The sequence below is a fragment of the Sciurus carolinensis genome, chromosome 2, assembly GCF_902686445.1.
Source record: "Sciurus carolinensis chromosome 2, mSciCar1.2, whole genome shotgun sequence".
NCBI lineage: Eukaryota > Metazoa > Chordata > Mammalia > Rodentia > Sciuridae > Sciurus > Sciurus carolinensis.
Window position 1 is genome coordinate 178,854,280 of NC_062214.1, and position 24,320 is coordinate 178,878,599.

The window sequence follows — 24,320 nt, forward strand, 5'->3', positions numbered from 1 at the left end:
ATACACCTAGAATATGGAAAAAGTGCTCTTCATCACTGATCACCAGGGAAATGCATTCTACCGTCATGTATAACTAATTTGAATAAATAAAATGTTTTTTAAACAATTAAAAAATATAAACAAAAAAATAGCTATGATCAAATGAGATGAAAGATGAGTGTTGGCAAGGGTGTGGAGTAAAGGGATCCCCTGTGCATTGTTGGTGGGATTATAAATTAATAAAGCAATTATGAAAAACCATACTGTAGTACCTTGGAAAACTAAAAATAGAATTGCCATTTTATGACCCAGTAATAAGGAATTGTAAGCAGCGTTCCGAAGAGACATCCGAACCTGGCGTCCAGTGCAGCACTGTCCACAACAGATAAAGTACAGAGGCGATCTGTGCGCACATCGTTGGATGAATAGATAGAGAAAACATGGTATAGAGACACAAGGGAATTCTATTCAACCTTGAAAGGGATGATTTTCAAGAACATAGATGAAACTGGAGGACGTTATGTCTAAGTGAAATAAGCCCGGTACACAAAGACACACGCTGCACCACCTCACATATCTATGGAATCTAAAGCTCCAAACTCATAACTAAAGAATAGGACAATGGCTTCCAGAGACTGGGGGAGGGAAAGAGGTGGGCAGGGGGAGATGTCGATCAGAGGATGCAAAGATTCAGTTAGAGAGGACAACCAAGTTTTAGCAATCTATCGCACAGAACGGTGACTTTAGTAAAGACTAGTGCATTGTATATTTCAAAATTGTTCTGAGTGCAGATGTTTTCACCACAAAAAAATAGTGATAAGTATGTGAGATGATGAGTTAAGCCTGATTTAACCAGCGTGGTGTATCACACAACATTGTATCTCATAAGTATATGAAATTATTATTTGTCAACTAGGAATGCAATTTTAAATGTTAAAAACAAATCGAAATAAGCAGACTTTTGAAAGTCCTTGGGGTATCATAATACATTTTTAAATAACTTTTAAAAAGAGAAATTTGTACTGAACCTCTCTGCTCTGTGGAAAGTAATGTTTTAGTGAACAAATTAGAAAAGCATCATTTTTACCCAAAGGACTTTGTAGCTACAATTTACTCTTCTTATAATATACTTACAAGAATTTAGCATAGTCTGACTCTTTGTAATCCTTTCTCATCTCAAGCATTCCCTCCCCAGAAAAGACTTCCCCAAGCATGATTTCCTTACCCACTCCCCTGGTCACTGTGTATCACATCGTCCATCTTTGGTCTCAGTTGCAGTCATCATTTTCCAATATTGCCTTTCTCACTAATTAATTAAATTTTTTTCTTACTGATCATCTGTCTTTCCCCACGAGGATGTACATGTGCACTTCAAGAGAGCGGGGCCTTGGTCTGTTATGCATGCGCCCCATGTGTCCCTGACACCCGGAACAGTACCTATCAGACTGTAGGCACTCAAATAAATCAGATACACCAAACAAGTGAACGAATGAATGGATAAAACTGCCCTGCATTTGCTTGAATTCAGTCTCCCTCCTCCACAAGGCCCTTGCTGAGATTTCAATAATGATGTGTCTCCTGCCATATTTGGGTACAGTGGTTGTCAAGGGACACAACTTGGGTAAATATGAATCTACAGTCTTTTGGATGCAGTGATTAATACGAGATTAGGCACAGGGTCCAAGTCGGTCCAGTTGGTGCCCCTTCTCCAAATATTTCAAAATTAGAAGTTAAGACAGGAAGTCTTCATGGCTCACAAGCTTTAAGAATGTGTGTATATATATATATATATATATATATGTATATGCAGGGCCGTCACTGTTCACCACCTTCTTTTAATATAGAAAGAGGCTGTCAGGGGTAGACTAGAATGAGAGAAATTTAAGATGAAGTCACACTAAGAGCTAGAGCTACAGAGAGTATCTTGATAACATCCATTGAGCACCTGCTTCTAGTTTTGCTTGAAGCCTAGTATCCCACCTCTGTAGGTCGTTGCATTTCTATTTTTGCTAGAGCCAGTTTGAGTTAGTTTCTGTACCATGTAACTGAAAGTCTTGACTATGAGTTGCTGCTTAACACAGATCCCTCCCCAGCCCTGGCTCTCCTTTTCCAAATGAAAGAATAAAGTGCAGTAATACCAAGCAACAATCCTGGCACTTGGTTCTGCATCCTGGAGTGCTGTTTGAAAATTGAACTTGAGAGAAGGCTGCTGTAAGTCCACTCCTGCATTTGAGATCATCTGCATGCTGCTTGAAAGTTCCCACCAACTTCCCCTTCCTCCCACCAATCAGTAGGCAGCAAGGTTTATTTCATTCAGTAGAGAGTGACTTTTCCCTCCCACCCCAGAATGCTTTGCAAAGGATCCTTGGCTCTAGGTTTGGTCGTGAATAGCACTGGTGATAACTAGGGTCCTTCCTTCCTTTTTCTCCAACTCCACTCCTCTTTCCCAAAGACCAGAGCCCAAATGAGAGGCAAACCCAAATCTTATGCGTGAACACAGAGCTGTGTCTGGTTTATTATTCCACTTCTCTAAGAAAAGAGAAAAAACAATGACATCAGTGGGGTTCATAGTGCCTGGGTGGTTGCAAAACCTTTCCTGCCCAGGCCAGAGACTGGACAAATAGCTCTGGGTGCTTTAAAACCCAGAAATCCCAAGACAAAAGGCAGCATGACATTGCAAACATCAGACCATAGAGGCAAGGTCCTGACTGCTCTATGCTGTGCACCAAGCTTCTCAATCTAATTCTTTCTGTTCTTGAATATGCTTATAACCTGTTGGGATGAGTTCCTTTCCTTTAAACCTCCTAGTTTGAGAAGGGCTTCTTCCTCCACCAAGTTCTCAGCTTCTCCCTAGCTGTTCCCTTAAATCAAGGACTCATCAGAAACAAAGGCCTCACACACACATTGAAGCCATTATTATTCATGAATTTCATTTTGGTTGCCAAGATCTAGGGGCAGGAAACGCTGAAATGGAGGATCTTCGCAATCTTTTTCCAGTAGTGAAAAAAGAAGACAAAAAACAAACAAATAAACAAAAGTAGCCCCTGGCACATTACTAGGGAGGGAAGGTATATACTGATTATTAGATGTGCTCTGCACAAAGCCCAATATATGAATAGTATGTCATATTAATACTACTAATGACTAGCTATTGCAGATTAAATGGCCCCTCAAAGGATATGTTCTAGTCCTAGAACTGGTGTGACCTTATTTAGAAAAAGAGTCTTTGTAGGCGTAATTAAATAAAGGATCTCAAGATGAGATCATTCTGGATTGCCCAGGTGAGCCCCAAATTTAGTGACAAACATCTTACCAGGAGGGAGGCGAGAGGTAGAAGAAGAAGAAATGCCATGTGAAGACAAGGAAGCAATTGGAGCTAGGAAAAGGCAGCCCAGGAGCCTGGGCCACTGGAAGAGGCAAGCATTTTCTCACAAAAGCCTCTGGAGGGAACATGGCCCTGCTGACACCTTGATTGTGAACTTTGCAGAGCTGGGAGAGAATACATTTCTGTTGCTCTAAGTTACCAAGTTTGCGTGGAAAGCAAATTAATACGCTAGTCTATTTCATGCCTACTATGCTTACATCAGTGTTTGGTGCTTCTCATTCTCTCTCTCCCCTTTTCACAGGAAAACATCCTCACAAGGGAGGTGTTGCTGTTCCCATTAAAAGCCCTGCCCACAGTCTGCTGAGGAAAGGGTGAAGCTGAATTCAAATTCAGTTTCTATCCGGTTCTGAAATCCACACTTTTTCCACCATGTCCCTATTTCTTTATTTAATAATCTATTTCAAGTCACTGATCCCCACGCCTAGTATTCAATCCCCACGCCTAGTTTCTAGCATATTTGACATCCAAAGGATTTCTTTTTTACTAATTTTTTAGTTGTAGATGGACACAATACCTTTATATTATGTGTTCATTTTTATGTGGTGCTGAGGATCAAACCCAGAGCCTCACACATGCAAGACAAGTGTTCCACCACCGAGCTACAACCCCAGTCTAGGATTTCATTCTTTAATGTTCCCTCCTCCCTTATAAGACACAATTATTTTCAGAAATAATCATAAAATTGGATGAATGTATTCTGTGCAAGGATTAAAATTTGCATTTACCACACAAAAATGATTACACTTGATAGTTTTGCAGGGTTTTACTGTTTCTTACAGAAGCACAAATAAAAACTCGCAGTGATCACATGGAAGGATATAATCTTAATTCTGTCTCTTTCCTTACAATAGTTGTGCTCCATCTTTTCCTTTTGAATCTATTGTTTAAACACAGCAGTATACATTGTCACAGAGGTTGGAAGTATGAGCTGAGTCCTAAGTGGTAACGATTCTGATCCCACAGGAATTTACTCTAGAAACAAATACATGTTGCTATGCCCCTCATGTTGGGGTCTAACTGTGTAACTGGGAGTTGTCCAAATTAAATCTCACATTGAATACAATGTTTATTAAAAGATGTGCATGCTTATCTTTTTTTATTGTGGTAAAAACAAAACATAAAATTTACTGTCTTAATTGATTCTAAGTACACAGTTCCACAGTGTGAAATATATTTACATGGTTGTGCAACTGATCTCCAGAACTTTTTCATTTTGTAAAACTGAAAATCTGCATCCAGTAAACAAGTCTCCATTTCCCCCTTTTCCTCACCCCTCATAATTACCAATCTATTTTCTATTTCTAAGAATTTCACTGCCATAGCTACTCAGTTAAATAGTACTATTTAACTTTTGGTGATTGGTTTGCTTCATTTATGTAAAATATTTTTAAAAGTGTAATATAAATGAAGCTCACAAATATATTATTAAAACTCAACATTATCACGAGTAAATTGTACATATGCAAATGGTTAAGATGATAATGTACTAATGTATATATTATATTTAAAAACATTGTAAAACACCCTCAATACTTGTCAATTAGATCAAAAAATTTTTTCTTGCTGGGGAGAAGTGTTTTATCATGGACAATAGTTTAGGACTGCTGGTGTTACAGGTCAGGTTATATGGGCAATAACAAAACAGACTCCGTTTTACCCCAAAACTCCACGTCTTGTAAGAAATGCTTCCACCATGAGAAAACTCTGCCTCTGCCATACTGCTCCTGTTTAGCATACCTTGCTTAGAAGTGCAAATGTTACTGTTCTTCTTATACAACATAAAATTGTTCTCTTTTTGGTTCCCACCTTTCTTGAACAATGTACCCTGTCAGAGAATGATTGTCTAGATGTTGGCAACCATTCTTTAACTTGCACTCAACTAGGGTCATTTCGACCCACTTCCCCTCCTGCTTATGATTCTAGATCACATGATGTTTGTAGTTTTGAATCAGCAACTTATGATTAATGTACTGACATGCTTACTTATAAAAGGTGTATTCTAACCCCTGGAAGGGGTGGAAGGGTGTAGACTTGCAGCCTGCCTCTCATTGAGCCAGCTGGTGAATCTGGACTGCCAGCTGGTAAATAAAGATGGTTTTGTCTCCGGCTTTAAGATCGACTGGGTGATTTATTGCAATCTCGCCACAACACTGGCACTTGATAATAAGAAAAAGCACAAAGTTTAATTAGTGTTATTATTGTGTTTACATTCTCGGCCAACGCTTCATCTCCTTATTGCCTGTGTCCAGGACAGACTGCTCCTCGTTCTGAATCACTGCTACTACAAAATATGCCAGGGAGGGCAATATTCAACAGCTTTACCTGGAGTCAGGCCAGGCAACCTGAACTACCACGCTCAAGTATGTAAGTTAAAAAAATCAAAGTGGGTTTTTAAAAATAACTGTCTTGGTCTGTTCAGGCTGCTATAACAAAACTGAGTGACTTACAAACAATAAACATTTATGTATTTCTCAGTGTCTGGTGAGAACCAGTTCTTTGCTGCATCCTCACATGGAATGGGCTAGCTAACTCTCTGTGGTCTTTTATAAGGGCACCAATCTCTTTTTGAAGAGGGAGGTTTCATGACCAAATTACCTCCCAAATGGCCCACCTTCCAATATTATTACTTTGGAACCTGAGGTTTCAACACGAATTTAGGGGGCTTAAACAGATCTTAATAACTATAGGACATTTGCCTCTAGGTTTCTATATTCCTGCCGCATCCTTGTGAGAAAGCTTCAGAAACCAGGGTACTTCAATTGCATTAGGAAGCTTTCTTGGGGAAAAAAAAAAAAACTTAAAAGAGAACTGACATGAGCTGAGTGTAGATGACTCTCCTTTAGGCAAGTAAAAATATTGTTTTTCTCCTGTAAGCATACTCTTCCTTTAACTCATTTAAGTATTAAGAAGAGGAAAACCCATAAATGACCTTTGCTGGTTTCCAACTCAGCACAGAACAACTCAAGAGTGGCAGTGATCCCCATGGTATTATCTCCCTGTCTTTTCAGAGACGAGAATATGGTGAAAAGTGCAAACGTGTCCTCAGAGCACTTCCACTGATCAGAAATCAAGACCAGGCTGCAGGCAGACCATGGCCTCTTATCAACAGGTCCAGCTAATGAGGAAACCGTTTGTTCCTGAAAACTGAGGTGGTGGAGAGACCTATTTCACCCCAACTATGCTAGAGATGAAGGATCTTGACCTCACTCTGACCACCTGCCCACGCTTCTTGCCATGCGATCTTAGGCAAATGATGTGGCTTCCATAAAATGTTAGTCAACTCATCTGTAAAATGAAGATAAAAAATAATGATCCTCAAGGCTATTGTGAGAATTTAAAAAACAGGCAAAAATATGGCACTGAAGAAATATTTATTCTTAGTATATGTTCCCTTCCCTTATCAAAATCAGGTTTTCAAAACTACCCCTCACATCCCACCATGAGCAAGGGAGTAGGTACCTGGCAGAGGGATGGGCTGGTTGCAAAATAAAAGCTATGAAAATAATATATCAAGAAAAAAGACAAAAGGCAAGAACTATATATTTTCACAGCAGGGAAATGACCAGTTGAACTGACCAGAGGAATCTGGCTTCTAACAAAGAAAAAGCCCCACTTGCTTTATTTATAGTGGTAGGATCAAAGGGGATCAGTAGGTGTAAGGTTTCAGGGTAGCAGAGGATCTTGGGTAGAGGTTGCTTGGTACTTGGCAGGTTATGCTCTTTCCACCCATCTCCAAGAGGCTGTTTGTGAGCTAGGTCAGGGTACCAGCATGATTTGGGCTTTCTCCAGCTGGGGAATTTCACCCAGGAGTTCCCCAAAGAGCAGCTTCCCACCTTAATAGCTAGAACATTGCCCAGTTCATACACAGTTCACATATGGTTCCCAACACAAAACACGTCTTTCTGGTCCACTGAAAGCTGTGTCTATAAGTCTTTTCATCACCTCCTCCCATTTTCAATGCCCTCCCTTTGAGAACAAGAACTCTTGACACACAGTCCCTTGGTTGTGGGTGGTAGAATTCTATAGGGGACTTTAAGAACGTGAAAATGACATTAGGTACACATCACACAGCCTAGTAATGTTTTAGTTCACACTAACTCAATACTAATGGTGGCTCATTGCCACATAAATAGTACTCTATTTTTTTAATTTAAAAAAAAGCATAAAGGCTTCCCATTGTTACATTATCCCTCTTCTACACCCACCACTCACTTTTCTTCCCTCTGACACTGTCTGCTGTGGCCAGATGCATTTGCTCCATCAAATCACTTCTAGGATTAATTTGTTTGGTTGCAACCAAATCTTTCACTGCCTTTCTTACCAGATCACAGATTATCTGTTGCTATTCTGACCATTTAAAAAAGTCTTAGCGCTAAGTCGTTTAAAATTACACAAATAATTACAAAATGGAGGAAATAATTGACACAAGTGCTATGTATCAAGCACCATTCTAAGAGCTTTATCCTTAAAATCTTCTTCTCATTTTACAGATGGAGAAATTGAGGCCAAAAAGATTCAGATATTCATCAATGTAGGAAGTTTGAATTAAATTGCAAAATACAAGATTTGCTTGCAATAAATAAAATATCTTTATTATGATTTTAATAGTTAAAATTTGCATGTTTCCTAGATAAAGTAGTCTGTAACAGGATAAAAAAATTACAAAAAGGCAAGCTCTTAATGATTCATTTGAATTAGCTATAAAATGAAAATACCTGCTAATTATTTAATACCATCTAAAATAACACAAAATATATTCAATATGTAATACAAACCTCAATAATCCAATTTTCCTAATAAGCAATATTTACAAACTCTGAACTAAGAGAAAAAGATTTGGTTAGACAAAGAAATAGGAGAACAATAGTGTCTTTAAATAATTTTATCCTAGGTAATTTATGATTTGGAGTAGAAACACTCATTTAATACAATGTTAATAATATTAAAGTTACATTTAGTTGGTGGGAAGTGAGTCCAACCTAAATTCCTGTGTGCCTGGAAAATACAACTTTAAAAAAGCTATTAAGAATTTGTAGTAGTTTAATAATCCAGACTGACATCCAAACCAACTTATCTTAAAGGTGCAGAATTTCATGACACCCTTATTTTTGTTAAACTTATCCTCATTAACAAGGTAAAGCATTTTCCTTTTTAATCTGTATAATTGCATTCAGTAATCTATATAACAATGTCATAGACTAGGAAGCAAAGCAAGCAACATTACTTTTTTAAATAACATCTTTAATTAAAGTTTTTGCAAAGGTAAAATATTAAACTTAAAATAGGTCTTAGTACATGAAAATACTAAGTTCTCTAATTGTATTCCAAGATGGTCTTTAAAACATAATATCCCATATATCACAGAAGAGCAACCTTGATCTGCAATTGTACAGAATGAATTTTACAAACATAATAAATATATTTACGCCCTTACACATAACAGTATGTACAACAGCAGTTGACAATAGTAGCTCAGAACAGCAAAAAGATTAGCTCCTACCCCCAAGTTGTAGCCCTGTGTATACTGGACTGATTTAAGGAAATCTGACTGAAGGAAAGAGTAGTTAGTAACACAATATAATTCTTCCTCTAGAAGAGAAGGAACATAGCTTGTTCGTCAAAATAAAAAAAAAAATAGTTTGATGTGTTCTTCTTAAACCACAGAAAAATAACGGTACACTAAGGCAGGATTCAAAAGGGAAGAGTATAAACTTCAGAGTAATTTAGCAAAATAGAACATTAAAATGCAAAACTAACACAAACCCATGAGGAAACATATAAAACTACTTTTTAACCAACAAATTCAAAATTTGCTATAGCTGATTCAGACAGATAGGTGGGAGACAGACATTATGAAATGAAAATGTACAAAGACAGATCAATAAAATATTACATTGCACAAAAGCTCAAAAAAGCTCAAGGTGAAATAATCTGAAATATAGGAATTTTCTCAAGTGAAAGAAAAAGCTAAAGTTATAAAGGGAACTCCCAAGAAGAGATTGTGTTTTCCTATACAAGGCATATTTACCCCCTAATAATAATAGTGAATTATTGCTATGATAATAAAAAAATTACTCTTAGAGGGAGACAATTCTTTTTACTTCTCCATAAGAGCAAGGAAAAAAATCCTTGACTTTCACTATAGCAAAAGAAAACCTTTATACAAAAGCTATTATATTTTCATATTTTCTAAAACCAGGATCTATTTTGCTTATCAAGAACACATTTTCATCACTAGACACAATGCTCAACTCTTGTTGCAATCATAGAACATGAGTGGCTTTGATTTTTAAAAAGCCAACAGTGCAAATTATGATGACATTTAATTAACAGAAATGTGAACATCTCAAAAAATATAAAAGCTTATATAAAGATTCCCCCTCATATAACAGATATGTTACTCTAGAAATGAATTGCACATTGAAGAGTTGTTTTAGCCACATGCGGTGCTCTACAGAAATTAAATGTGCTATCAGGCATTCAAGTAGCCAGATCATACAAACGACCACCCAACAAGAGCTCATATGCTGAAAGGCATATTTCCACACTTCAGTGATTTTGTGTAAATTTTCCTTAGCACTATTACTTTTGTTCTTGAGTAAAAGGTGCCATCATCACCATCTGTGCAAATCTAAACAAATTCTCTTGTGAATAAGCAATGGTTATTATGAAAGTCTGATCGATTTTTCCCCTTTGGATAAACATGCTTTCATTTTAAAATTCTGAAAGTGGGAATCCCTTGCCTGTTCAAAGGAATGACATTTTAATGGAACCTAATGAAATGATTGGTTAAATATGTTAAAAGCATGATTAAAATTTCAAAGCAAGTGACATTCATATGGAAAAAAGCCACTATAATAAAAAATAAAGCAAGCTATTTTAATTAAAAAGGAATATGATGCAATAATACATAAGAGCACAATTTGGTATGCAGTGTTGTTTGGACCAGCTTTCAGAATTTTCACAGGTAAAAGAAAAGCATTTTCCAAGTATGTCATAATTCATATGCAATACACAGGTGCAAATACAAATGGTTATTTCCTGCTTCAAAATAACCCTAGTGAGTCACTCTGAAAGCAGTGGTTGTTCATGTTTGCAAATATAGTTATAAAAATAGGCCAGTATACAATACTACTATGAATATGAATGTTTGTCAACAGAGGGCCCAAGGCATGAGCTGAACATCATATAGTAATCAAAGTTTCAGTAGTGTAAGGACTACTAGATAAGTCAAAGAGTTTAACGTAAAGCAACACTGCAGCACTGCTAAACTTTTATAGGTAGTTCAGGTCGTTGACTTCTTCATTAAGTAAACATAAGCCTACTAGTAACTATACTGAAAAGGATAACTGAACAGGACTTCTGTGATTTTACTCCCTCCCTTCTAGTCTTAATAATTAAAAATAAAATAAAATAAAAAACCTGTGTGTGCTTTGAGAGTTGTGGGGTAAACAAATTTCCCCTCAAAAAGCTAAATTAATGGTCAAAATACAAACACTATTACCAGTCATGGCATCTAAATAAAACCTAACTACTAGCATGCTAGACATCACCATTTATACCAAATTTCAGAACACAAGTTAAATGAGACCAAGTTGGAAGCGGGGTGAGAAGTATGCAAAAAAAAAAAAAAAAAAAGTTAACCTTTTTGAGAAATTTAAAGATATGTTTAAAAAAAAAATAAACACTATAATAGCTCACAGTTTTCTCCTTTGTAAAGTACTTTAAAGTATTCATCTGTTACTTCTGAAGACAAAGGCAAATGAAAGGAAGACGACAAAGGAAGACAACAACAACAAAATCAATATACCAGTAACTTAAACACGTGAATTTTGTCAAGAAAAACCATGAAAAGTTGAATTATTAGAACACAAAAGTGAAGGTGAATATTCCTGCAGGTCTCCCAGGCAGCTGATTCACACAGATGGCAGTGCCATATTGTTCTTTAGAGCCCCTAACAGAGATACAGAGCTATGCATTCTTAATATACATATTAAAGTTCTATTATTTTTAATATACAAGTCAAATTCTACGCTTTCTTTCCAATGTGCAAACTGGAGCCCAAGTCTATATTATCAATGGCCCTTCTAGGCCAACCAATGCAAGAGAGGTAAATATGTACTTATTAGTTGCCCACCTCCCTCAACACCCCCCCCAATTTCCCCCTCAAATTACAAAGTTGCTTTTAAAAAATTTGTTCAAATAAAATAATAGGTTTTTAAATTCTTTACTAGTAAACACAAGAAACTTTTATAATTACTAAAATGTTTAATAAAAATCCAGGTCCTCACCACCTGCCCTTTATGTTTCATTCAATATACAGAATGTTATCTGAATGTTTACCTTAAAGACTAAACGCATTTATAAGCACACACTTCAGCCCAACAAGAAAAATCTTCATATACCCACATATATACAATTTTAGCTAGATGGTACCTTTGTGAAATAAAAATGTGTTCCTGAGGAGCCAATTTGGAATTTCTTTTTAAAGTGTTAGTTTTTCTGTAAGGAAATTGAAGTTGTCATTTCAATTCAGATAAGACCCAAGTCTTTAAATACATTTAATAAGTATGAAAACCTAATTAAAATAAATATCCATTCCTGGGTCAATTTTGTCTCCAAACTGTGATTACTGATTACTTCCTTTGTATCTTAGATGTTTCATAAAGCAGGGAAGGAAGAGTTATATATTACTGAGGGAGAATAACAAGTAAAAATATTTAAGACCTATTATGAGAGTTTTAAATTGTTCTCTTATACAAGTGAATTAAAATTCAACACCATAATTCTTACCCTTTTGTAAAAAGCTCACACGCAATTTTTACCAAATATAACCACATACAATAAGCAGTTTCAGTTCAATCTATCAAAAGGGAAGTTTCTTCAGTTCATTCCAACAAGAATCTTCTGATTGAGCCCAAATTGGAGGAAGGAATATAGACAAAGCTTTACATGCTAATTACCAGTGGCAAGTTCCTGTATTTAAAATTGACAATTATGGTTTTCCTACACAAAACCCCAACCCCCACCCCAACAACCCCAGGTGCTACAGTTCCATGGCTTGCCAGTTAGAAGTAGTGTCTATGTTGTCAAGGTCTATCTTTGTTCCAGTAGCTTTGCTTCTACTGCACTTTTCTGACATGCAGAAGTGAAGTTTTGGTTGGTGTTTGTCCCAAGTTTCAAACCGTCCACTTTAAATTTTTTTTTAAAGTTTCTTTTATTTATAAAAGAAAGAAGCAACTCTTCACCATTCTGCATCACCAATGGCTTTGGAAAATATATAATCTCTTCCATTAAGATTCATAATGCCATCCTTGAGATGAAATTTCCATTTGTTTTTACTTCTGTGTATCTAAATAAAAATGAAATTAAATGAATGTAAGAGACACAATCAGAAAACAGAAAAATAAAGAAAAAGCCCAGTCACAAAAAAACCACATCTCTCTGCCTCATTCAATGTTCCTATTTGCAATTTGGTTTCATAATAGTTTGACACTCCCCTATAAAACAACAAAAAAACTTACTAGGTGGTTTTAGAAAAATTAATGTATCCGTAAATAGTTATTATTTTATAGTTCTTACTACTGGTTCACTATAGTTAATAATTATTTGTAAATATACAATTATGGTTTGATTTTTTTATAATGAAACTTTTAAAAATGAAACTTCTTAGTGTTCTGAAGACCTAATATCAACTTTTTATATAATAATGCAGAAATGCTTACCAGGTACAGATATTTTCTGAGATTCCAATTCTAAAGTTCATGAACTAACCTCCCAGTACAAACATTCTCTATGGTGTAAGTGGGAAATGGTTATTCAGTGTCTGCTTGTATGTGATCAGAAGTAGGGAGCAAAGATTTCCAAAATAAATCATTATTTTCTGGGACAGCTCTCTCTAAAGTCTTTTGTATTTTACCACCTACTGAAATCAGCTTCCTAGTTCTGCCTTTTGAGACTTAAAAAACAAATAAGCTTTCATATATTTGAAAATCACTCACGCTCCTCCTCTGGAATCCAACTTGTTTTACTAAAACAGCAAAACAGATGGGCATAGTGGCACATTCCTATGATCCCAGCAACATGGGAGGCTGAGACTAAAGGATTCCAAGTTTGGGGCCAGCCTCAGCAAATCAATATTGAAATATAAAAAAAATAAAAAGGACTGGGGATGCAGTTCAATGGTAAAGCACCCCTGGGAGGTTCAATTCCAGTTTAAAAAAAAAGCAATAAAGTTAAAAGAGCCAAGAGGGCAGAGACTCTTATATTAAATGGTTGATTATAGCTCTAATCTAAACAATGTAAACATTAAATCTAACATATTACAGTGGATAACCTGAATGTCTGATAGACAAAGAGATTTAACATCCCAAACTATTTCTCGTCTCCTAAACCTGCTCGTCATCCTTTTTTTCCAGTTACTCATCAATTTTAGAGTCACTTTATTCCAGGAAATCCTGTTGACTCTTTAAAAAAAAAACCCAAGATCCCCTAATTCTCACCAACTTTCATACTACCAGCATAGTCTTAAGTCACCATTACCTTTCACTTAGATTATTACAATATTTCTCCTAAATAGTCTCCTTGTTCAACCTTTCCTTCCTCCCTACACTCTATCCTCAAAAAAGAAGGCAAAACAATTCTTTTAAAATTAAATCAGATTACACCCTTTGAAACCTTCCAATATCTCCCCCATACACTTAGAATACAAGCCCATAATCCTTACAAAGAACATGCAATCTGTCTCTCCTAGTCTATTCTTGTCCCTCCCCACTTGAGTCTTACCACACTGGCATTCCTGCTGCTCTGGACAGACAAGCAGGCTCTGACACCAGATAATGGCAGAGTAATTAATTCTCTTCAACTCTTTGCTCAGAAATATCATCTTCTCAAAAGGTTCTACTTACTATGACTAAATGTAATTAAACCTGAAACTTGTCCCCTTATCTGTTCTCTGCATTTTTCTGTAGCAAATATTAATTTCTAATATGCCACACTAATTTATTTATTAGGTTTTAGCAATTCTCTACCTCTACTACACCAAGTTTCCCAATGACAAGGAATTTTTGTTCATTAGTGTATCTCAAGTTCCTGCACTCAGTAAGAATTTGCTGAATGCAAAGACCTGACTCCCCTTCTGATTCTCTAGAGTACTAATCATCTGTAAAATGGGTTTACAAATTTATTTCCAGCATGAACTGAGAGACTGTAACCTAAAAGAGAGATTATATACAAGAAAAACAAGAGGTGAGGAGCCATAAAATAAGAATTTCACAGACCAAGCACATGCTGCATTTTGCTGAACATCAACTTGCAAAAATCAAAAGTAGAAAAGTTTCATGGGTCAGACAGTAGTCCATAAACTCAGAACTGAAGTCGTATTGGTTAATAAATCGTAAACATTTTTCTTGAACAAAAGTACAAAGTACAATTTAAAAAGCAATTCATTTATTGATCACAGTCCTTCATAAAGGAATGTCTTAAAAAGGCTGAAGTCTCTACACTGCAGCATTTTCACCAAATGTTCTAACAGTCCTTATCTAGTTACACTTGAGAACTCTGTCACATTATTAGCATTTTACTAACATTCTGATTTGACTAGCAATATAATATGATGTCTTCTACAAGTAACTCATTGCTGAAATTCTAAAGTATAGGTGTCCAAACAAAATTCCTAAAATTCGAGTAGGCTCAAATCACATTCAATCTCATTTTAACCAATCACAGAACCACTTACTGTTGGCTAATCTCCACTCCTTCAATCTAATTCTTAAAATCAGACCTTTAAAAATGTTAAAACTGTGAATAATTATTATTTAAAGACATTTTCAATTTATTAGCTTAAAACATTAATGTAACTGGGAGCAAAACAAACCAATTTTAACTTTTAAAATAAGTATGCAGATCATTAAAGAATACAACCATTCTTTTTGGTTTTTTTAATTATTTTTTATTTGTTCCAATTTGTTGTACATGACAATAGAATGCATTTATACATTTTGATAGATCATACATAAATGGAGTGCAATCTTATAATAGAAAAATACTTAGCAGTATGTTCTTGTACAAGCAGGCTAAGGTAAAGGTTCTCTCTCTCTTGCCTAATAAAATAACATCCTATTATCATTAAATTGTTTGGGGTAATTTGGCTACAAGCAGTTCCCTTGAGACTTCCTGATGATAAAGTTTATTGGTATTCACTAATTTAACCCCATATTGCATATATGTGTGTTAAGTGGAAAATTAAATTTGATATCGTGTTCATGGTATAGGACATTAAGAACACTCACCTAGAAGTCATAATGTACAAAGCATATGCTATGAAACTCTCAAAAACCTCAATATTTTATTCTATAAACATCACTGGACTATCTTTTTATTAGGAAAAAAAATCTAATGTCTTGGCATTCTCCCTATAGACCTGCTGACAATAAGCACAGCTACATTTCAATAAAATCCACATAAATTTAAGATTTCCTTCATCCATTAAGCAAAGTCCATCAGGGCACAAGTTTTACATGACCATGACTATAGTTCCAAGTGCCCAGAACAGCATCTAGGACTTTAAGGTACTCAATAAATCAATGGTTACAAACAAAATTCAACTGCTTCTGTTAAGAGTTTTCAGCATTTGGTAAAGACCTCTGCTAAAACAAACTTCTAAATGCCATGTAATATGTGGATGTATTACAAATTTATTATCAGAAAAAAACAAATTTGATTCCAATGTAAATGTCTTGATTATTAAAAATCGTAACAGTACCAGTTAACTATTAAAAAATACTTGGAAAGGGCACCCAATTTAAGAATTAAGAATGAAGAAAAATAGCAAATTCTCACAGAACTTAGTTTAAAAATTCCTTAATATTATCAAGGCACAGCAAAGCTAAATAAAATTTTTAAATGACTTTCAGTAAAACTTCTGCTAATTATGCAGTCCTGTTTATTATCTGAGTCTTCTTAGTAATAAAAAAAAAGTTACAGAAATTCAATTAACTCCTTTTAGTTTTGAGGTACTGTAAGTTAATGAAACACCAGATTATCTCATTGTTAGTCACTATTAAAGGAACAACCTCAAAATAGCTTTGTTTACAAGTTGAAAGACAGTCTTAATAGAAAAAAAGATCAAGCCTCTATTTCATTATTTTTCAAATGTAAAGCAGATAATAGTTCTTTTGTTCTATTAAAATAATCTATGAAACTGTAACAATGTTTTCACATTGCTTATAAAGAATAAAAGAGGTATCAATCAGGTGCTCAAACATTTCCATGAGGCAGACAGGATGGTTTAGAAAAGAAATTGAAAATGTCAGTGATATGAGGATGAATCTTTACCTTATCATATTGGCATACAACAACATTTTCTGTGTCAAAGAGTTCCTGTCCTTCCTCATCACTCACATCATCTTCACTATTGAGGGGCTCCTATAAATAAAAGAAGGATTTATAAATACATCCCATGTATTATTATAGAAGATCCATCAGATATTCAATGAAAAGAAATGACTTTGACATGTTTCAAGAATCAAATGCCAAATACTTATATACACCATGAATGTAATACACCATAAATGTAGTATTATGGTTATTTAAGAGTTTGTCAATGTGAATGAAATTTTAGCAAGAAATTAAATACAATTAAAACAGTTAAGTTATACTACTTGCAAATCTGAAGAAACATTCAACTTTATTTCCTTTATTCTTGAGGAACAGCATGAGAAGACAGTTCATAATAACTGTTTAAAATGCCTAGAAATGAAACTAAGAAAATACGACATAATGGTACTATATACCAGCGAAGTGAAAACAGTGAAACTGGAGGAGGAAAGGAGGACAATTTAATAGGCTAGCCCTCTGACTTGGGACATTAAGGACTAGGATCCTGAATACAAACCAGCACTGTCTACCATTATAATGGTTATGGTGGAAGCATGAAGTACAATAAAGATTCTTTGGGGTTTTTTTCAAGATGGGTTAAAAAACATCAGTACCAAAGAGAACAAAGGGCCAAAATAAAACACAACTAGAGCATAAAATGACCAACTACATTATACTTATCTCAACTGAGGCAGAGATGAAAAATATGATATAAATTTCTAATAAATAAAAAGAACAAAATAGAAGTAGAAAAGAATCAAGAGGTTGTCATATAAAGCTATGTATAGACATATATTCTAATTTAAATAGGCATCAGTGCAAAATGAAAAAACATTTTAGGTAAATTTCACATAATAAATTATTTTAACCCTTTGAAGGGTACAATTCAGGAGCACTAACAGCATTCACAGATTAACCATCACAACTACATAGTTCCAGAACACCTCATCACTCTTACTCATTAAGTAGTCACTCACTATTTCCTTCTGTCCCCTGGCAATAACCAATCTTTCTGACTTTATACATTTGCCTATTCTGGACATTTCATATAAATGAAATTATATAGTATGTGGCCTTTTGTGCTTGCCTTTTTTCACTCAGTGTTGTTTTAAGGTGCATCCATGTTGTACCACATATCAGTATTGTATTCCTTTTTATGGTTAAATTCTATTCCACTTTCTGAATATACCATATTTTATTTGACCATTCATCAGCTGGAAGACATCTGAGTTGTTTATACTGTTTGGAATATCATGGAGAGTGCTGCTATAAACATTCATGTACAAGATTTTGTTTGAATACCTGTTTAACACACTTCTGCAAATACTTTAGAGTCAAACTGCTAGAGCGTATGATTAATTCTATGCTTAACTTATTGAGGAATCACCAAACTGTTTTCCATGCAAACTACATGATGTTACATTCCCACCAGCAACACACAAGGCTTACAATTTCTCCACATCTTCACTGACATTTACTTATTTTCCTTTTAGATTATAATCTAGTATGTGCAAGATGGTACCTACTGTGGTTTTGATTTACATTTAACAACTAACTGATGTTCAACATTTTTTCATGTACTCATGGGCTATTTATACATCATCTCTGGAAAAATGTCTGTCTAAATAACTGCCATTTTTTAATTGGTTGTCTTTTGTTGTTGAACTAAGAATTCTTTGTATTTTGAACATTAGACCTTTATCAGATACATGATTTTGCAAATATTTTCTTTCTTTTGGTGTACTGTACTTTTACTTTCTTGATATTATCCTTTGCTACACAAGATTTAATCTCCAAAGTCATTTTCTTTAATCACTTTTAGTGTCACATCTAAGAAAGCATTACCAAATCTAAAGTTATGAAGATTTATCCATGTTTTCTACTGAGAATTTTATAATTTTAGCCCTTAGATTTAGATCTCCGATCCATTTTGAGTTAATTTCTGTATAGGGTATGAGGCAGGGAGCAAACTTTGTACTTTGTATGTAGATAGTCAGCTGTTCCAGGATCATTTATTGAAAAAACTATTTTTCCCCTTACTGAATAGTCCTTGCTCATGTAATCTAATGGCATAAATATCAATATTTCTCTAATAAAAGATACACCTAAAGTGTGCAGATCCCAAAAGTTTGGAAGTGAAAGAACAAAGTATCAGGTAAATTCTAATCAAAATAAAGTCGGTATGACTCTATTAATATCACACAAACTTTAGCATAAATAAAAACCACTAGTGATAAGAACACTAGGTAATTATTCAAGTCACTAGTAAAATAAAATTTTAAGCTTATATGTACCCATTTTTAGGCTCAAGATATAAAAAGTGACAGAAAAACTAGAGAAAAAAATCCATTATCATAGTAGGAGAGAACATGTTTCATTCAGTAATCAATAATGTATCAAGCAGACAATAAATACTAATAAGGATACAGAATATCTGAACAAACCTAGTGACAATCTAAATCTAACAGACATATATAGAACACAGTTCCAAACAACTGCAGCAAATACACGCTTTTCAAATACATAGCGTATTTAAAAACTGACCCCTAACAAGTCTCAATCAATATATCTAAGGATTCATAAATCACACAGACCACTTTCTCTACAAAAGTTAAGTCAGAATAGAAATTTACAAAGTAGGAAAAAAATTTAGAAAGAATAAAGCTAAAAGCTGATTCTTTTAAAACACTAATGAAATCACACTTCTGACAAGACAGGACAGAGTAAGAAAAAAGAACAAGAAGGAACAAATACTTGAGCAAGAAAAAAGATGACTACAAATGATTCTGGCATTAAAAAGATAATGTGATTAATATTATTATCATCCATTTGGAAATGCTGACAAATATATAAAAAATCCTAGAAAAATATATTTTACTAAGATTATCTAAAAAAGAAACAGAAACAGAATACTTGATCAAAACTAAGGAGATTAACAGGCCCAGACATTTTTAGCAACATGTTTTAACAAATATTCACAGAAGAATTAGATAGAGTCTTTAAAAAAGAAAAAAATATTTCAAGTAGTGGGCACACTTCTCAAGATTTATTTTAAAAGGCTACCTACAACTAACGTGAAGACCTAGGGAGAAAAGCATGAGAATGCAGAATCACAAGACAGTTATCATGAATATACATGCAGAAGTCATGAACAAAATTAATTCAACAATTCATAAAAAAGGTAATACACTAACAATCAAGTTTTGGTATCCCAGGAATGCAACAATGGTTTGCAAACAAACCATTAATGAATATCATGAACAATGAATGACTAAGGGAGAGAAGCTGTACAATTAATTATCTAACAGCTTCAGAAAATGTTTTAAAAAAATATAACATTCATAGTCTTAAAAAACAAAGATAAGCAAAGCTCTTCATTTAGAAAGGAAGATCCTTAATCTGATATATAGAGTATCCAAAAACAAAACAAAACAATATACTTACTAGTAAACCATAAGAAAAATTATTTTTAAGTTTAAGAACATGACAGAGTTATCTGCTGTCACCATTTCTGATAAATATTGTTCTGGAAGACAGCCAATAAGGCAAGAAAAACTGCCACTTTTGGCAAATGATATGATCCTCAAAAAAACACACAAAAAAATGTACACAGACATTATTAGAATTAAACAAAAAAAATTGGAAGGTGGGTGTATCAATGATGAATATTAAAAGCTCTATGTATTTCCAGACTACCAGTAAACAGAAGAAAACATTAAGAACATATCAATTAGGGAAGCATCAAAACTATAAAGAGGTAGGGGTGTAGTTCACTGGTAGAGGGCTTGCTTATAATGCAAAAGGTCCTGGGTTTGATCCCAGCAATGCAAAAAACCTAAAGAATTTAAGGAATAAAAATGGGCAGGAGACAAGATTCCACATGTTAAAATACAAATAAAAAAAAAAAAATACATGAAAAAGAGGCTGAAACTCAGAAATCAAGAAAATGAAAACTAAAACCAAAAAAGATACAATTCTCTACCTACCAGACTGGCAAAAATTAAGGAGCCTGACAATATTAGGAATTGATGAAGATGTGTTGATACCTACACAATTATGTATTGAAAAGCAGGAGTGTGATCAGTACAACTTGGCATTTTATTGTGAACCTGAAGATGCCTTGGGATCCACCAAATTAATGCTATGTACAATATTTAAAAGAAACATTTATATACGTATCCCCAGAAAACATACAATAGTGGAAAAATTTAGATTTATATTTTAAAATATTTCTTATTCATTTTTATTCAATATTTAATAAAAAACTTTTAAAAAATACTTAAGCTAATTTAGAAAATCTATGTACTAAAATAAAAAAGACTGCATCCTAGGCTGAGGAAGGCAATTAACAAGAAAAAACCATGTGGGACAAATATCATTATAGACACAAATAACTAAACTGGAACAACAGGGAAAGCAGATATATTTATAGGTTTCTAAAACAGAAGACATTAAAAGAGCAGAAAAGGTTATTACACTGGTATCTAATATGGTCCAAAACCAAAAAATAGCTTTGAATCAATTTGATATTTGTTTTTTCTTGTTTCCTCTCTCCCCAAATGTTACCATTCCTATTAAATTACTTAAGCAAAAGACTGACTACATTCTATCTGTCCTATAATGTCCTATGTTTAAGCCACATTATAAATGCATAAGCCCAGGAATTAGAATTAATGGCAGTCTCCACTATCCTTATTAGTACAATTTGGTATACATAAATTTATTACCAGTTATAGCAAACAATTATATTTTATATGAAGATAAATATAGCCAGAACAATCTAAAAACTACATTAAAAAAGAACCTAACTTTGTCTTTAAAGTCTTTATGTTTACAGCAACTAACAGCCTCTGGAAAAATAGGATGTAATTTGTCAGTTTGGCACCAAAAAAACCAAAAGTATTTGACTAGACTCTCCTTTCAAGTCCTTTACAAGAGACTTACTTCTTCCACCTGCCCATCTTCAGCTCCATCTTTCTCTTTATCCTCCTCTTCATCATCATCATAGTCTTCTTCCTCGTCTTCATCTTCTTCAGATGACGTATCCCCAGTTCCATCAACTTGTAATACCAATGGAGCTTGCTGTTGAGCAGGCTGGGCCTGTGGTTGCTGCTGGCCAGCTGCAGTTATCTGTGCTTGTGCTGGTGTGGGTGCTGCCACTGTTGTAGGTATAACTTGAGTCTTATTTCCTGTAAATAAGATCTGCTGAGGCTGGATGATAACACCAGTCTGTGGTGAAATCCCTCCAGGAAGAGGGGCAAGAACCTAAGGCAAAAAAAAAAAAAAAAAAACAACGTATTAGGAACTAGTTAAAGGGAAGATATGAGTTCAAATGTTAAAGAATCACCAGAATAGCCCATATCTCACACACAGTTAAAACTAACCAAGTACAAAAGCAATGTTTAGTGTACTGAACCACTAAATTTCTACTGTACCATTTAAATTTCTGAAAGAAAAAGATTTGCTGAAGCTAATTGCTTCATTTAGTGGGCACTTAATGTACATATACCAGTCACTAACCAAGAACTATCCAAGTTATTAGTTTATTTGCTTGAGTCTAAGAATTTGTACATATAAAACCATGGGCAGGGACGAGGTTGTGGCTCAGTGGTTGAGCACCTGCGCAGCATGTGTAAGGCACTGGGTTTGATTCTCAGCACCACATATAAACAAATGAATAAAATAAAGGCTCATCAACAACCAAAAATAAAATTAATAAAAAAAAAAAAGAAAAACCATGGGCAAAGGGAGGGGACCTGCTCAAGGAATCCATACGGAAGATGAAAAAGAAATCCCACAGGGATCTTAACTAAAATTCTTTTACCTGTTGTATAACAGGAGCTTGTACTCCACCAGGTTGCATTTGCGGTATAACCTGCTGTTGTAGAACCACTGACTGCTGAGGCTGAAAGATATACTGGGCACCATTGGCTGCTCTGACCACCTGAAGAAGCTGGCCTAAAGCAAAAAAAAGCACATATTCTAAGTTACCATTTTAGCAGTGACCATATATTAAAAAAAAAAAGAAAGAAAGAAAGAAAGAAATGTCAAACCACTGAAAAACCTAGGAATTATCAAATCAGAAGTCTAACAGTAAACTATAATTAATACCTTCCCTAACTTCCCTCCATGTTCAGATACATTGCTTAAAATGATTCATTTTCCAAATTTATTATCCTCACTCAGCTATTTTTCAGTAAGGTTTTAAAAACAGATTATGAGACTTGATTTAGGCTTAAATTATCTTTGTTTGCATGCTAACAGTCAATAAAGCAATAAGTAAAACAAGACATTTCAAGGGTTATTCATTTTTAAAACTTTAAAGAAACAAAAAAAAAAGTTTGCTGTACCAGTCATCATTTCCACATAAAACTAATAATGTGACTGGCTTATACACAAAGAACTAAACACCTCCAATAGGTTGATTTAGATGACCCAGAATCTTGAATTAAATAAAAAACATATTATATGTTAATAAAATATGTAACAAGACAAGCCCTTAATTTCTTCTTCGCAAATTTAGAAATTAACGAAGTGACAACCAAAAAAAAAGCAATAAAATAAGCTGGGGTCAGACAGGTAGGGTGGTGCACACCTGAGTTCCCAGTGACTCTGGAGGCTGAGACAGGAGGATCCTAAGTTTGAGGCCAGCCTCAGCAACTTAGCAAGACCCTGTCTCCAAAAATAAAAAGGAATGGGGATGTAGCACAGTGGTAAAGCACCCATGGGTTACATCCTCAGTCTTCACCTGCTGCCCATAAAATGAGGCAATAAAATCAAGATTACAGATGTAATACTTAAAATCTATGTGGGTAGGGGCTGGGATTGTAGCTCAGTGGTAGAGCACTTGCTTAGCATGTGTGAGGCACTGGGTTCAATTCTCAGCACAACATATAAATAAACATAAAAAAGGTCCATCGACAACTTAAAAAAAAAAATCTATGTGGTTAAGTTTTCAAACACTGATATACCAAAATGCTAAACATTGGTTTTTTGTCAATCAATGAGAGATACTGTGCCTAATAGCATGCAATGAATTTGCTCTTAAGATACCATATAGGATTTACTTTGAAATTATAAATTAGTTCAAATGAGTCAAGTTTAACTCCTCTGACAAGATAAATACGCTTATTAAAATAGTAAACAAGCATTTCTATATAAACCATACTTCTTCAATAATAGGGTTGGTTCTCATTCAGGATCAAAAGCTCAAGAGCAATTTTCATCTTCTCTATTGCATCCTCAACAATGATTACAGTTGTATGTTACAGCCCTCAAAATTATTTTAACAACCTAAACCAAATGATAAAAGAAATATTAGTATTGTCTTTCAATGAAGACAAAACACAAGGGCTAGATGGTATAATTTTCTGAATTATATTTAAAAATGGTTCTGTTATTCCCAATTACCTGAATTTGTTAATATCTGTTGAACAGGAGTCACACCTGCAGGCAGTGCCAAGGTAGCAGCTGTAGCAGCAGCACTCTGAAAAAATAAAAACAAAGGGAAAATATCAAAACTACAGATGTACATAAAAGCATTTCAGTTTATCTCTAGCATGTTTTAGTAATATATGAA

The 24,320-nt window shown here is 34.5% G+C and overlaps 1 protein-coding gene across 1 annotated transcript in view; it reads right to left on the bottom strand.

Annotated features, from left to right (window-relative positions):
* Positions 1 to 7,929: 7,929 nt before the first annotated feature.
* Positions 7,930 to 24,320, bottom strand: part of Gtf2a1 (general transcription factor IIA subunit 1) — a 36,813-nt gene continuing 20,422 nt past the window's right edge. The window contains exons 5-9 of the mRNA XM_047537064.1: positions 24,152 to 24,227; positions 22,566 to 22,699; positions 21,686 to 22,006; positions 16,700 to 16,789; positions 7,930 to 12,716 (exon numbers count right to left, since the gene is read on the bottom strand). Of these exons, the coding sequence (XP_047393020.1) occupies positions 12,609 to 12,716; positions 16,700 to 16,789; positions 21,686 to 22,006; positions 22,566 to 22,699; positions 24,152 to 24,227 (729 nt within the window). The 3' untranslated portion in view covers positions 7,930 to 12,608. The remainder of the gene's footprint in view (positions 12,717 to 16,699; positions 16,790 to 21,685; positions 22,007 to 22,565; positions 22,700 to 24,151; positions 24,228 to 24,320) is intronic.